The sequence below is a fragment of the Oncorhynchus clarkii genome, chromosome 7 (genome assembly GCF_045791955.1).
Source record: "Oncorhynchus clarkii lewisi isolate Uvic-CL-2024 chromosome 7, UVic_Ocla_1.0, whole genome shotgun sequence".
Taxonomy (NCBI): Eukaryota; Metazoa; Chordata; class Actinopteri; order Salmoniformes; family Salmonidae; genus Oncorhynchus; species Oncorhynchus clarkii.
The window spans coordinates 26,179,796-26,191,662 of record NC_092153.1 but is presented as its reverse complement, the minus strand read 5'-3'; the positions used below and the strand labels follow the sequence as shown (position 1 = coordinate 26,191,662).

The 11,867-nt window shown below is 42.6% G+C and overlaps 1 protein-coding gene across 3 annotated transcripts; it reads right to left on the bottom strand.

The window, feature by feature from the left end:
* Positions 1–2,764: 2,764 nt before the first annotated feature.
* LOC139413127 (N-6 adenine-specific DNA methyltransferase 1) lies at positions 2,765–11,533 on the bottom strand. Of its 3 annotated transcripts, none has more exons than XM_071160208.1 (7): positions 11,441–11,527; positions 9,930–10,068; positions 9,516–9,602; positions 9,243–9,333; positions 7,217–7,300; positions 6,990–7,131; positions 2,765–6,619 (listed from the first exon to the last, which is right to left on the bottom strand). In XM_071160208.1, exons 2-7 carry the CDS (start codon positions 10,058–10,060, stop codon positions 6,510–6,512), a joined length of 645 nt encoding a protein of 214 aa, XP_071016309.1. In that variant the 5' UTR covers positions 10,061–10,068; positions 11,441–11,527; the 3' UTR covers positions 2,765–6,509. The 3 variants fall into 3 exon arrangements, with proteins under 3 accessions (XP_071016309.1, XP_071016310.1, XP_071016308.1); XM_071160209.1 differs by having other exon boundaries at positions 3,910–6,619; positions 9,930–10,072; positions 11,441–11,533; XM_071160207.1 differs by lacking the exon at positions 11,441–11,527 and having other exon boundaries at positions 3,910–6,619; positions 9,930–10,103.
* Between the last annotated feature and the right edge of the window lie 334 nt (positions 11,534–11,867).

Here is an 11,867-nt window from a genome sequence, read left to right as displayed (position 1 = left end):
CTTTCTCTAGCTCTGTTGTACTTTACCTGCACTCTCCTCCTTGGTGTAGGCATTGGTTAGAAGGATTTTCCACCCACTTATACTAGTAATTTACTTTCAAATTTATAAAGGAGATAAGTGTACACTTCAGGAGAAAGGATGCAGACCTGGGCCACATTCAGCTAGTGCATCCCTTGACGTAATCACCGATTTAAAAATGACTGTAAAGATGAAAGCTGGTGAAACACTTATTACGTTAAGGCATGCCCTTGATTCCTCTCATCTCCTCCAAGCACAATGGATCCAAGCTCCGTCCAATGTGTTTTTAGGAGGCGAGGGCTGATGACAAACCGGGATAATTGAGAATGAACCCTGGAAATGTTGCTCAGTTGAGGTTTCATTATTCTTTTGAGGGGATTCGATTAGCGTTGATTGCCTCCCGGGCGAAGTCGGCTCAAAACAAAAGTGATGTACACACCCCTTCAAATAAGGTGATTCTGCTATTTCAGCCACACCTGTTGCTGAAGGCTGTATAAAATCAAGTATACAGCCATGCAATCTCCCTAGACAAACATTGGCCTTAATGATAAGCTCCGTGACTTTCAACACGGCACTGTCTTAGGATGCCACCTTTCCAACGAGTCAGTTCGTAACATTTCTGCCCGGCTAGAGTCAAATCAAATGTATTTATATAGCCCTTCGTACATCAGCTGATTTCTCAAAGTGCTGTACAGAAACACAGCCTAAAACCCCAAACAGCAAGCAATGCAGGTGTAGAAGCACGGTGGCTAGGAAAAACTCCCTAGAAAGGCCAAAACCTAGGAAGAAACCTAGAGAGGAACCAGGCTATGTGGGGTGGCCAGTCCTCTTCTGGCTGGGCCGGGTGGAGATTATAACAGAACATGGCCAAGATGTTCAAATGTTCATAAATGACCAGCATGGTCCAATAATAATAAGGCAGAACAGTTGAAACTGGAGCAGCAGCACGGCCAGGTGGACTGGGGACAGCAAGGAGTCATGTCAGGTAGTCCTGAGGCATGGTCCTAGGGCTCAGGTCCTCCGAAAGAGAGAATTAGAGAGAGCACACTTAAATTCACACAGGACACCGAATAGGAGAGAAGTACTCCAGATATAACAAACTGACCCTAGCCCCCCGACACAAACTACTGCAGCATAAATACTGGAGGCTGAGACAGGAGGGATCAGGAGACACTGTGGCCCCATCCGAGGACACCCCCGGACAGGGCCGATATAACCCCACCCACTTTGCCAAAGCACAGCCCCCACACCACTAGAGGGATATCTTCAACCACCAACTTATCATCCTGAGACAAGGCTGAGTATAGCCCACAAAGATCTCCGCCACGGCACAACCCAAGGGGTGGGGGGGCGCCAACCCAGACAGGAAGATCACATCGGTGACTCAACCCACTCAAGTGACGCACCCCTCCCTGGGACGGTATGAAAGAGCCCCAGTAAAGCCAGTGACTTGTAATAGGGTTAGAGGCAGAGAATCCCAGTGGAAAGAGGGGAACCGGCCAGGCAGAGACAGCAAGGGCGGTTCGTTGCTCCAGAGTCTTTCCGTTCACCTTCCCACTCCTGGGCCAGACTACACTCAATCATATGACCCACTGAAGAGATGAGTCTTCAGTAAAGACTTAAAGGTTGAGACCGAGTTTGCGTCTCTTACATGGGTAGGCAGACCATTCCATAAAAATTGAGCTCTATTGGAGAAAGCCCTGCCTCCAGCTGTTTGCTTAGAAATTCTAGGGACAATTAGGAGGCCTGCGTCTTGTGACCGTAGCGTACGTGTAGGCATGTACGGCAGGACCAAATCAGAGAGCTAGGTAGGAGCAAGCCCATGTAATCCCTTGCCTTGACAGGAAGCCAGTGTAGGGAGGCTAGCACTGGAGTAATATGATCAAATTTTGGGGTTCTAGTCAGGATTCTAGCAGCCGTATTTAGCCCTAATTGAAGTTAATTTAGTGCTTTATCCGGGTAGAGCTGCCCCCTTCCACTGTACATGCAGTTGTGAAGTGGAAACATCAAGGAGCAACAATGGCTCAGCTGCCATGTGGTAGGCCACACAAGCTCACAGAACGGGACCGCTGTAGTGCATAATCGTCTGCTCTGTCGCAGCACCCACTACCGAGTTCCAAACTGCCTCGAAGCAGCGTTAGCACAAGAACTGTTCATTCAAATGCTAGCTATTAAAATCCGACTCAATAACAACATTAGAGGATTAGAAATCCAAGGCTTAAAAACAAAGATGTCCATGTGCCGATGACTCAAGTTTTATATAAAGTCCACAAGCTAGATCCTTGCAATGTCTCATTGAAGATATAGATAACATTTCTGTTCTCTCTGGATTAAAACCTAATTATGATGGGTACAATATTATGTATTGGATCTTTAAAAATATACAACTTTTACATTACCCTGCAGTTTACATATAAAATGGGCTGATGGTGAAGTAGACATTCTCAGTATTCATATCACAAAAAATATAAATAAGCTCTCCACAATGAATTTCAATAGAAAACTTGTAAAAATAGATGACATCCTACAAACCTGTCTATTTATGGAAAAATTGCCCAGATTAACATCCTTAGTCATATCCCAGTTTACTCACTTATGGCGCTACCTACTCCTGATGGTTCGCTTTTCAAATCACATGCGCCAAAAATGTTGCTTTATCTGGGATGCTAAACCAGAATCCATATAATGAATATGAATTGGGTGGGTTGAGAATATTTAAATATAAAAGCACTAAACCTCTAAAAGCTTCACTCATTCAAAGTTTTATTTGTACCCTAAATGGTTCAAGTAGATTACTAAGAAAAGCTCATCCATTGTTTCAAAATGGCCTTATTGCCATGTCTCATTTTCAATTAATTGAGAATTATACTTTTTTTCAAACAAGCATTGCAGAGCTGACTTCAATTTCATCCCACTGAAAAGATGGAACAAATATTATGGCTGAACTCAAATGTGCTGGTTGATAAAATACCTGTATTTATGGGAAAGATGTTTGAAAAGGGTATTTTGTTCTTAAATGATCATGTAAATTGGAATGGTGGAGTTATCAGAATTGTATGGGAAGGTCTGCTCAATCCAAGAGTACAACCAATTGATTACAGCATTACCCCAAAAATGGAGGCAGGTGGCAGCGGGAGTTGATATCTAAAACAACGCAAGATTCAAGACTTCGTGCTTTTCAGCAAAAATTATTATATAGAATTCTTGTGGCATAAAATCATCGACACTGCAGATTTTGTTTTGAGGATACAGAATCAATAGACTATTTTGGTATTGCCCTCAGGTAGCCTGTTTCTGGTCTCCGGTCCAGGAATGGCTGAAAATGCATAGCATTGATCTAAAATTGACCCTAGAAATAGTACTGTTAGATCTGGAGAGACCGGGTCAGTCAATTACTAATACTCTTAGTAACAATATTTATCTTCAAATCGCAATCTGTGGATTCTATTCAATTAGATTGAAATTGTACATTAAACATCACAGAATAGTTGAAAGATGTGGGTGGCCAGCAGAGATCAATGGGATGGGTTGGAATGTGGAATTGGAGGCAAGTGGGAGTGGAGTTGCTGTATGGGAGATAAATGTATTTTTTTAAGTCTAAACATAAAAAGTACATTTTACTGACACTGAGGGGCAGTGTTTTTACAGCTAATGCCGGTTTGCCTGAGGCTGAGGCCGTGCACTCATTCAAATAAACACACACAAGAACACACATGTAATAGTGCCAGACATGCACACAAACATATAGTTAGCATTGCTGTTATGATTTTAGTTGTCCTTGATGTCCTTTGTTTAAAATGTTTGTTTTGCTGTTTTCTCCTGTCTTTTCCTTTTTTCTCTAGTCCATGATGGTTGATGCATTGGGGCTGGTTCTTGGGGGAATGGAATTCATTTTATTTTTCTTCTTGGGGGGGTCTTGAATGGTTCAGGGACAGCTATTGGGGAACTGTGGAGGGATCTTGGAGGGTTCGGGTTAAAGTTTTTTGGCCTGGTGGTAGATCTGTCAATGTGCCTTTGAGCAGGGCATTGACCCTGGATGCTTCTGTGTGTCGCTCTGAATGGGAATCTGTTGGATGACTGGTATGAAATGATTTGTCAAGATCGTTGTGGAAGAACTTGACTGGCTTGCACAGAGCCCTGACCTCAACGCCATCGAACACCTTAGGGATGAATTGGAACACCGACTGCGGTTCAGGCCTAATTGCCCAACATCAGTGCCCGACCTCACTAATGCTCGTGGCTAAATGAGACTGCAGCAATGTTCCAACATCTAGTGGAAATCCTTCCCAGAAGAGTGGAGGCTGTTATAGCAGCAAAGGGGGGGACCATCTCCATATTAATGCCTATGATTTTGGAATGAGATGTTCAACGAGCACGTGGAGTAGGATTCTGCGTTTTGCTTTATACACCTTCCCAATGAAAATTAGTTTGAAAAATCATTACACGCAACCCGCAAGGTCCCCAGTTCAACTCCTGGTTGCGACCTTTTTGTTTTCCAACCTTCCAAACGAATTACATCTAATCACGTTCTAATTGACTGAGCAGCTTTAATAATGTGCAGCATTGACATTGCCCCCCCCCCTGTTGGCACTGTGGACTATTCCCTATCCCAGTGCCTAGGCCACGTTTGAATGTTGTTGGTGCCCTTTATCAAAATAAAGGTAACCTTCAATGTTACTGTCGACTAAAGGCAATTACTCCAACGTTCGTAGAGATCACATTCACCATAAACCCTGCCAATTTCAACTCTGCTCAAACGAAGTATGTTCATAACATCTGAACATCATGTTACACTATGAGTAATGCAGGGGATATTTAACTACATAAACAAATGTCATACCTTGATAAACAGTTGTTCACATCTATTTTAAACAACTTTTTACTTACAACTTTCATATCCACAAAACTGCGGTTGGAGTGGCCTAAGGTGGTCTTAACCAGAGACTGAAGAGGAAGCAAGACACCCCACTTTTTTAAAAATTGAAGTGAAACTAAGCAGACCAGATCCAGATGCTACTGCATTGTCTATGGGAGAGCCACACTGTTAAGTGGACGGGAACACTTTTCTCCGAATGGTAAGCAGCCTGAGTGAACAATCTTTGGTCTAAACTGCTGCCTCCGTTGCAGCATGTGTTCGAATCCATTGCTATTTCAGCAGAACTCATTCACCCGTCTCCCCTCCATCCAAAAAAGCAGAAAATACCAAATTATACCTTTAAAACTGCAGTTGGCATCCCAGGTAGGATTGTGGAAACCACAATGTTGCAATAAACTAAAGGCTCGTTTCAATCCGTAGCGCTGAATATGAAATTTAAAGGCGATGTCCACTCACAGTAAACGCTGCATGTTGCCTCAATCGGAAATGATCTCTACATTTGAACTGCGGTATATCGCAGATCTTAAGCATCATGGATTGAATCAAGCCCTAAAATGAAATGAGTCCAAAGACAATCTTTGGGTCAGTCACTTGCTGACCACACCGCTTGCGTTCCAAAATAAATGTACACGTTAATCAATAATTTCATCCAAACTGTTCACGAGTGTCTGCGCAGCTAGGCGCTAAAATAACTATTATAACTATTTTTGACATATGACGCGCTGCAAGTCTCACCTCTTCCATGTCCTCATTGGTTTTTAGGAGCATATACCCATGTGGGTGAGTGAAAGCTGAACTGAGGTCCACATTCCAGTCCAGTTGGTGGTGGTAATGCACCTTAAAGTTGGCAGCCAACCACCATATAAAGTCCACAGAAGACTGAAGGAGGAGAGATTACTTAACTAACTAGGTTTCCCCTTTTATCTGGATTAATTGTGTAGAGAACACACAATTGTGTGTGACTCAATGGGTGACTCAATGAGACTGCAGCAATGTTCCAACATCTTGTGGAAATCCTTCCCAGAAGAGTGGAGGCTGTTATAGCAGCAAAGGGGGGGACCATCTCATTCTGAGATCCAGGGAAAAAAAGGACCTTGTGCTTTTCAGGTAAAATAACAACCCAATGTTTAATTTCATCCCAGGACAAATCAGCTAGCAATAGCAAGGTAGCTAAATGTCCATGAATGTTTCGACCTGTCCCCAAATTAATATAGTTGGTTCAGAGTTCATTTAGATATTTTAACCTGCGTCTCCGTATGGGGTCTGGTGTGGATAAATAGAATCAACATGCGCGTGCCCGGTGTAGTCTGCATGTCAATTCTACCTGTACAACATGTCTTCAATACTGACACTGACTGGATCCTCTCCCAATACAAACCGGTTCAAGGAGACTTGAACACTCATTAGCATGGACAACCTGTTAGCCTTTGTATAGTGCATTGGGTTAAAGTCTTGAGACATGGTCACTTATTTGATCAATGCTCCCATGAACCCACGATGGCTTTCACTCAATTTATGTTAAAGTTCAGGTGATCACTCATGGTTGTTGAGATGAAGCTGAAACCGCTGTGGTCGGAGCAGCAGGTTCATGGTCTCCTCTGTGGGACAGGGAGGATCACGTTGTTCTGTGGAAGCGCAGAACAGACAGGCTCTCTGGACCAGTTCGTCGGGACAGACAAGGCGCTCCCTGCAGGCCAAACTTCCTCAGCAGAATGGTGATCTCCTCTGGTGGAAGAAAGAGGTTACAGTAGGGTAGTGTTCATTAGGTATCAAATGGAAGGAAACGAACTGAATCAGGGAGGAACTGTCTTTTTTGTTGTTGCAAAGACCAGGGTTGTGGTAATTAATGTTAATGATCCCACCTACATTCTTCAAGTCAGTGTCACTCACTCACTCTGCACAAATGACAAAACATTCCAAGGAGTGGTATTCTAACCCTGGACCTAAACATGCTATACAGGGTAGACGGCTCTTTTCACAAAGATAGTAAAAAATGCATCAGTGCCAAATAACATCAGGCCGTATGTAATTGATCAATGTAGACTGAGTAAATATAAACCAAGAAGTCAAAAGAGAATGGAAGTGGGAGGCTCACCTGGATTGTTCTCTGCCACAGTGACCAGGTAAAACAACCCCTGATTGGACAGTAGCTTTGGAAGCAGCGGGAAGAACCTGTCCATCACCTCTCGGCCCCACCTCCCACCAGCCCAGGCTGCCTCAATGCCCTGGCTACCCACCTGACAAAAACATACACACACACTATAAAACACAATTCCGTCACTGTGGTATGGAGAACAACCAAACACTAGTTTAGTTTTCTACCTCTTCTGATGGCGTGACGACATAAGGAGGGTTGAATAAAAGAACGTCCACTTTTCCACACAACCTTGGCAAGAGAGAGTCCACCTAAAACGGAGAAGGACAGATGTGAAGTTGGGGTGAACAAATGGAGAGGAGGTGTGTGGGTCTTTCTCATCAGACCTGTGTGTGCCTGGATCAAATGTTTAAGATGAGAGTGCATCGGTCTGCATCGGTCAGAATGCCGGTTAACTTGTTTCTTTGCTCATATTACTTTATTTTTACCTTCTGAAAACACCTCTCGTCCTCTCTTTCAGTGTGGAACAAAGCATGTAACTGTGTCGACAGTTATTGATCCTCAAGTTATTTTTGCATGGCGAACAACAGGCAATACGAGTAGCCTAGTCAAACTGCACATTGTGTGCTGCTTCATGCGCTGTCCAACGAGAGGCAGGATGCGCATCACCTTCAGCATTCTAATGTTTGGAAAATAGCTTGCGCAATATCAGGCTTTATTAGTTGAGTGACAACAATAATAAAGTAAATTACATTGGTTATCAAATGCGCTGTTCAAAATTGTTTTACCGGAATAAGGTAGCCTAAACAACCGCCGGAGACACGACTCATCTGGACATATAGCCTACCTGCTGATCTGGACATATAGCCTACCTGCTGATCGGGGCTTAGGCTACATGATATTTTATTTTTCATTGTTCAGGTCCTCCATCAGCAATAGTTTATAGATAGTTTTGCTTTTAACAATCAGTGTACAGTCCAGACCACTTTCCCTTTTCCACATTTTGTTACATTACAACATTATTCTAAAATGGATTAAATAAAATGTTTTCGTCAATCTACACACAATACCCCATAATGACAAAGGGAGAAACAGGTTTAGACATTTTTGCTAATTTGTAACATACCTTAGTTTCATAACTATTCAGACCCTTTGCTATGAGACTCAACATCGTCAGCAGCAGTAGGCCCAGGGCCTAAAATATACATGTTGGTCCACCAGCAACTGTGACAGGTAGATTTAAAAATCTACCAGTCACTCTCAGATTTTTTTTTACCAACCAAAATAAAATAAAAATTTGCAGACAAATTACACTGATGAGCCTGCTTTGTAATGTTTCTAAAAACAAAATGTTTTACTAGTAAGAAGTAATGTGGTATATTGTTTAATTTCATTGCATTTTTTTGTGACCCGAGTCTTTAAACCAAAACATCACAGATTAGACAAATTTTCACCTGCCCCTTTAAGGGCTACGAGGTTACTGTGGTTACATGACTAGAGTCATGTCTGTGCCCATGAGATTGAGTCTGACTAGTAGGAACATTGTCTTCCCTTCCCTAGCAGTTGAAACAAAAACAGAAAAAGCTAACCTTGCCCCCCCTTTGTCTGATAGTGGGGTGGTAGATGTCCAGTTTCCCTTATGGCTCAGCTCAGGCACCGACATCGGAGATGAAGAGGTCCAACTCAGTGGAAAATCTGTCTCCCTCCAGCAGGTGGTGTTTTTTTGTTGTTTCACCCACCATGCACAGAGTTTTTGTACGGGGGTCAATGAGTGTCAAATTTGGTCAACCCAAAAATATATGGCTTATTTGATCGAATCGAAGTTTCGCAATGCTTAAGTTGTTACGAGTGTATTGATAATAAGTAGGTCGCGTGAAATCCTGGCAACTTTGAGAAAGAACACTTTTTAGAACACTTTATATCGGAGTTGTCTCAAGATGGCTATGCATATTCATGACATGAATTCATAGCATCTCTCTCTCCATTGAATACAGATGGTTGACTTCAACAACCCTCATAGAATATTCAAAAACTGATTACAATAAGGAGATGCATCCACCAATCCAAAGAAAGGATAGGCGGGAGCTAGACAGCCCGCCATGCCGCTTTGAGGACAATTGTTAGGGTGAATGGATTCAAACCAAATCGCTTCAAACCAAAACATATCATTCCTGTATCGTATCCCATGTATCTAGCAACGTATCGAATAATCTTGAAAGAGAAAGATGCATATCCCTCGTGTGTGTGTCTCACCAAGTCAGTGATGATAGGCTGCAGACTAACGGCGTTACAGCGAGACGTCTCCAGAGTGCATTGGGCTGCTGCGGGGTTCACGTCGGTACAGCTGGGGAGGACACACACACACACAACAAGTCAAACACATCAGTTAAAACACACATACGAGTCACAAGCCCTCTAGGCAGTTATTTTTATAAAACGTCCTAAACACAGATATAGGCATGTTACTAAAGCACATCCTAACAAACACAGACAGTCAGTCTCTCTCTCACACACACCCCTACTCACAGGTATAGAGCTGTAGGTCCGATCACGGATGCCAGAAAGGCGGACACCACCCCAGAGCCACTGCCCACCTCTAGACACACAGAGGGGCTGGAGAAGAGGGTCAAAGGTCAATAACTGTATTGTTGACCAGTAACAGGTGTTCATTAGGGCTCGCAACAGAAAACCTTTAAAGAAGTTTGGCAACAGAAAGCAAAAATTCTTATTGGACCAGTCCAGGGAGCTCCTCTCTTTTCAGTCTGTTTTCTTCTGTTTGGTGCCTAATGAACACAACCAAGGGTCATTTTCACTAGATACCAAACGGATCAAAACGGGACGGGACTACCTGAACAATAAGAAACTCTAGTTTTTGTTGCAAAATGTTTTGCTATGTAAGCACTAATGAACACAACCCAGGTATTGTGACAAGCTGCTCACCTAATTTTCTTCAGTCTGTCAGCATCCTGCTCAAGGGCATCTATCAAGAGGAAGGAGTCCTCGGCTGGCTCGTACACGTCAGTGAAAGGCCCGCGGCCCGCATGGGAGTACAACGGGGTGGGAAAGGACATCTGGCCCACTGACTTACACACACAGGATGTCAGGCAGGGGACAGCGATGGACACAGAACTATTAGGTAAGTGTTTGTCATCCTAAGGTTGTTACAAAGTGCTGGAACTCTGAGACAGGATAGACTTCAGACAATGGGTAGAGGTCAAGGGGTTATTGGACGGTCATAGGAATAAATAACAACTGCACTAAATGAACCCAAACAGTGCCTTGGGTGGCCATAATTCTGAGACCACTGGCCATTGGCATAAATGTGTTTTTAGGGAACACACCAATGACTGGGTTCAACAGAAGTTTGTAACATTTCATGAAGCTGTTAAAAATTCATGACAGTATTTTCACATATGTTCGACATTTTAACAAGCAGTGTTTTTAACTGCACCAAACGCCTGCAGTCATGTGAAAGTGTGGAACAACAAAAGGATTAGGCTAAGAAAAGTACATTTTCTGGGTGCCATTTACGATGCCTGATGACCATTATACACTCATAAACAACGTTCACTTTCATAAACTGCAAAGCACGATGCTGTGGTTCATAGACCTATTTAAGTAGCTGTGGGGCATAACCTACACTGAACAAAAATATAAACAACACGCAACAATTTAATTACATTTTTCCCATAGGGCTGAAGAATCCAGAAGTAATTAGGACTACAAACTGGTGAGCTCTATACCACAAATAGAACAATGAGACATATTTCACCGCTTGGCGTTTCCACTCACTACCATCGATTAAACATTTGATCCCAATACAGTTTTCTGTCCCCAAAACTAAAATATGCTATGAACAGAGTGGACTAAGTTTTGTAAACGTTATACCTTTGTAAACGTTTTAAAATCGCGTTATTTAAAAGGAGCGCAAATGCGAATTGTGTTATTGCACACATGCACCCACATAGTAGGTGTTCTCTAACGGAAAAATGCGCCAATAGGAGCCTTCTCCAGTTCGGCCCACTGACTCATTTCTTCCCATTGGAAACAATTTGGGGTATGTCTTGGTTAAATTATTTTAAAAATGTCTATATCGATGTTATTGGTGCGTTCAAGACAACTCGGAAAAATACGACATACAATTTTGACTCAGTGATCTTCAGGTCGGAAAGTCGGCCGTTCAAAAGGTTTTCCCCAGTTGTCTCTCGTTTTTTCCGATTTCCCAGTAGTCTTGAACGCTCGGAAGTCGGAGATTTCATAGTTGTTTTGAACGCAGCATTAGTCGGTGTAGACTAATTTGATGGTGAGAGCTGAATTACCCGTTAGCTAGCTAGGTTGCGAGAATGAGTTTCAAAGATATTGTATTATCACTATGTAATGCATGTACCTGCCAAATTTACCGACACTAAGTGACAATGTTAGATTAAATGTTTATTGCAAGTTGCATTTACCTGAAGCTTTTGGTATGATACGTTTGTTTGAAGCCGATGAAGAGGCGCACGTGTAACTAACTAGATGTTTTTCCTGGTTCCGGTTGTTGTAGTGCATTGTGGGAATTGTAGTTCTGATTAGCACACCGTGGCAACAATAATGATGGGAGATTCAGAATGGTCGTGGCATTGGAGTTCGATGCGCCAAGAGTCTGTGTTATTAGTACATAAAAACATTGTGCTAATTTGTATATATAGTACATCATTAATGATAGACTGGGTTGATGGGAGATTTTAAAAAAATAAGTGAAGTGTAAGATTAGAATGAGTCAACTAATAGTACTGATGGACATCAGCAGAAGCCTCAAGTCTGCGTGTATATATCAAGTTTGCGTGTTATATGGCCATTATGTTTTATGTGGGTTGGTTAACAACCAAAGAGACTGGT